We start from the raw sequence: 2,537 nt of genomic DNA on the forward strand, positions 1-2,537 counted from the left end.
CTCCCCTCTCCTTCCTCTTCCCTCCCTCCGCACTCCACGCAAACCAGAGCCCGCGCACGCAACCGGCCGACGGCGCCAAACAAAACGGCACGCGACGCTCAGCGAGGGCCGCGAGGAAGCAATAACAGAGGGACCGGATGGTGTTCAGCGGCGCGTGGCTGGCGGCGGCGGCGCGGGTGCCGGCGGAGCTGTGCCAGGGCCCGCCGCGGCCGGGGCAGCGGCGGCGGCTGCGGGCCGACGAGGTGCTGCGCGCGCTGCTCACGCCGCCCGCGCGGGAGCTGGAGCGCCTGGCCGACTGCCTCTACGTCTTCTTCTGCCTGCCGCTGCCGGAGCCGGACCAGTACTACGTGCCGGCGTCCGGGCGCGGCGGCTGGGTGGCGCGCCGGCCGCCCGGCGCCGTGCTGTACAGCTACCGGCGGTCCCTCTCGCTCTCCTCCGACGGCGGCTCGTCGTCGTCCACGTGGATGGGCGGCTCCGACGAGGAGGGGCTGTTGTATTACTCGGACGACTAGGAAAGCAGCCGTGATGTGCATGTGTACTAGCGATCGTCGTGTCGGGCTTGTGTTAGCTAGGCGGTGCTGCCGTTTTGTCCGTTCCATTCTTTGTAGCAACTGTATAAACGCTGTACATATTGGTTTGGTTGGTAGGCTTCAGCGAGAAATCAAGACGGTTTTTCGCATTTGGATTCTTTGGTTTGATGAAACACTGTATAACAGATGGAAATTATGCCCGTTAGGGCAAAAAGAAACAAAGTTGTAAACGAAGAACGTTTCTTCTCCTGTCCTTGTCATGGTATATACAAAATCATGCTACTAATCGGGAGATAACTATTTTTTTAGACAAAACCGGGAGATAACCTGATGTGTTGAAGTCTTCTTTCTCCTGCATTTACCGGCGGCGTGTTGTGAGGATAGCTCCACCTCGGCGAAACAGACTTTCTTCAACCCATGAACTTGTAGAAACAACACCCGGTAACTCATCGCTGCAGACCAAAAAAATGAAACAAATTGCCGCCCCAAAGAAGGCAATGCTGATAAATGCCTGTCAAAACTCCAAATACAAAGAAAGCTGGCCGAATCTAGATGGATCCATTTGAAAACCGGCGGGACATTGGAAACCTAAACCCAGACTCGAAGACTCACTAAAGAAAGCATGGGAAAAAAATCACACATGTCGTTACACGACGGGTAGGGGTCCAATGTTGAGCTTGTCGCTGTCCAGGACCATGCACCGATTACCTCTTCTCCAATGACCTAGCCAGGTTGGGCCACCGTTGACGATTGTCGCACTGGATCACCAACTCAGTCGCCGAGCACTACCTGGAGAAGATTGTCACTCGAGCACACATCTCCTTCGCCATCCAACAAAAAGCCCTCCAACTCCTCCACAAACATGTCGCCTCGATCTGGACCTCCCCACCGACTCTGGCGCCGGCACCGCATGTGATTTTCCTGGCAACGCGCCCTAGCAGCGGCAAGAGGGGTGTAGATGGGACGACAACTAGGTTTTTGGTCATCTGGATGGTGAAAGGCGCATCTAGACTTCTTTTCTCGACGACAAGGTGAGCCTAGACATTTTTTTTCGATGGCAAGGCGAGTCTAGACTAACACAAGAAAAATGTGATTATTTAGATCTATTAATAAGATGCACACAAATACACAAAAGTAAAAGAAGTGACCAGATCTATGGACCACCTAACAAAGATGTACACAAGCACTGAGATGAGACGAAGGATGATGTCTCATTGCCCCTTCCTCATTGAAGCCGGGCAAATCTTACTATAGTTGACAATCAAAAATCGTCATGCTAAGACCTGATGAGCCGGAGAGGCAGAGCGGCACCTGTCGATGATGGAAAAAATGCATATAAGAATTCAAAAAGACCATACCTTCAAACAGACTAACAACCACGAGTGTCCAAATCCAAGCAGATCTACTGGAGATCAACGTCTGCCAAATCCAAAATAGATCTGTTGGACACCAAATTCAAATGGAATTATCGAAGATGAATGCCGAATGGATCCAAACAGATTGAAGAATAAAGCTGGCATGACGAAAGCAAAATCCATTGTAGACATACCTCCATGTACCCTCCGCCTCCACTGGAATGGGGCTAAGGCAGAGAAACACATTATTCTGGCTCTCAAACCACAAAAGGAAAAAAGCTTATGCAACATTCTCTCAAGCGACATACTCCCTCCGTCTGGAAATACTTGTCATCGAAATGAATAAAAGGAGATGTATCTACTTGTCATCGAAATGAATAAAAGGAGATGTATCTAGACATATTTTAGTTCTAGATACATCCTTTTTTGTCCATTTTGATGACAAGTATTTTTGGACGGAGGGAGTACCTTAGAAAGAAAACGAAAAAAATGCTGGAAGCCCAAAACTTCGTTGTTATTCGTCGTCTCGTGACCACGACTTTCAAAAGACCTTGTCGGTGGTAAGAAATGCCATCGCCTGGCCCTACCATGCCATCTTGTTCCCCAAAAAACAATGGTGTGCCTCAGTGGCGGAGCTTGACTGCGATGTTTG

The 2,537-nt window shown here is 50.5% G+C and overlaps 1 protein-coding gene across 1 annotated transcript; it reads left to right on the forward strand.

Moving 5' to 3' along the window:
• The first annotated feature begins 6 nt into the window (after positions 1-6).
• Positions 7-779, forward strand: LOC119359192. Its single transcript, XM_037625493.1, has one exon. It carries the CDS (start codon positions 138-140, stop codon positions 510-512), a length of 375 nt encoding a protein of 124 aa, XP_037481390.1. The 5' UTR covers positions 7-137; the 3' UTR covers positions 513-779.
• Positions 780-2,537: the final 1,758 nt, after the last annotated feature.

Source organism: Triticum dicoccoides, chromosome 2A, assembly GCF_002162155.2.
Source record: "Triticum dicoccoides isolate Atlit2015 ecotype Zavitan chromosome 2A, WEW_v2.0, whole genome shotgun sequence".
Lineage (NCBI taxonomy): Eukaryota > Viridiplantae > Streptophyta > Magnoliopsida > Poales > Poaceae > Triticum > Triticum dicoccoides.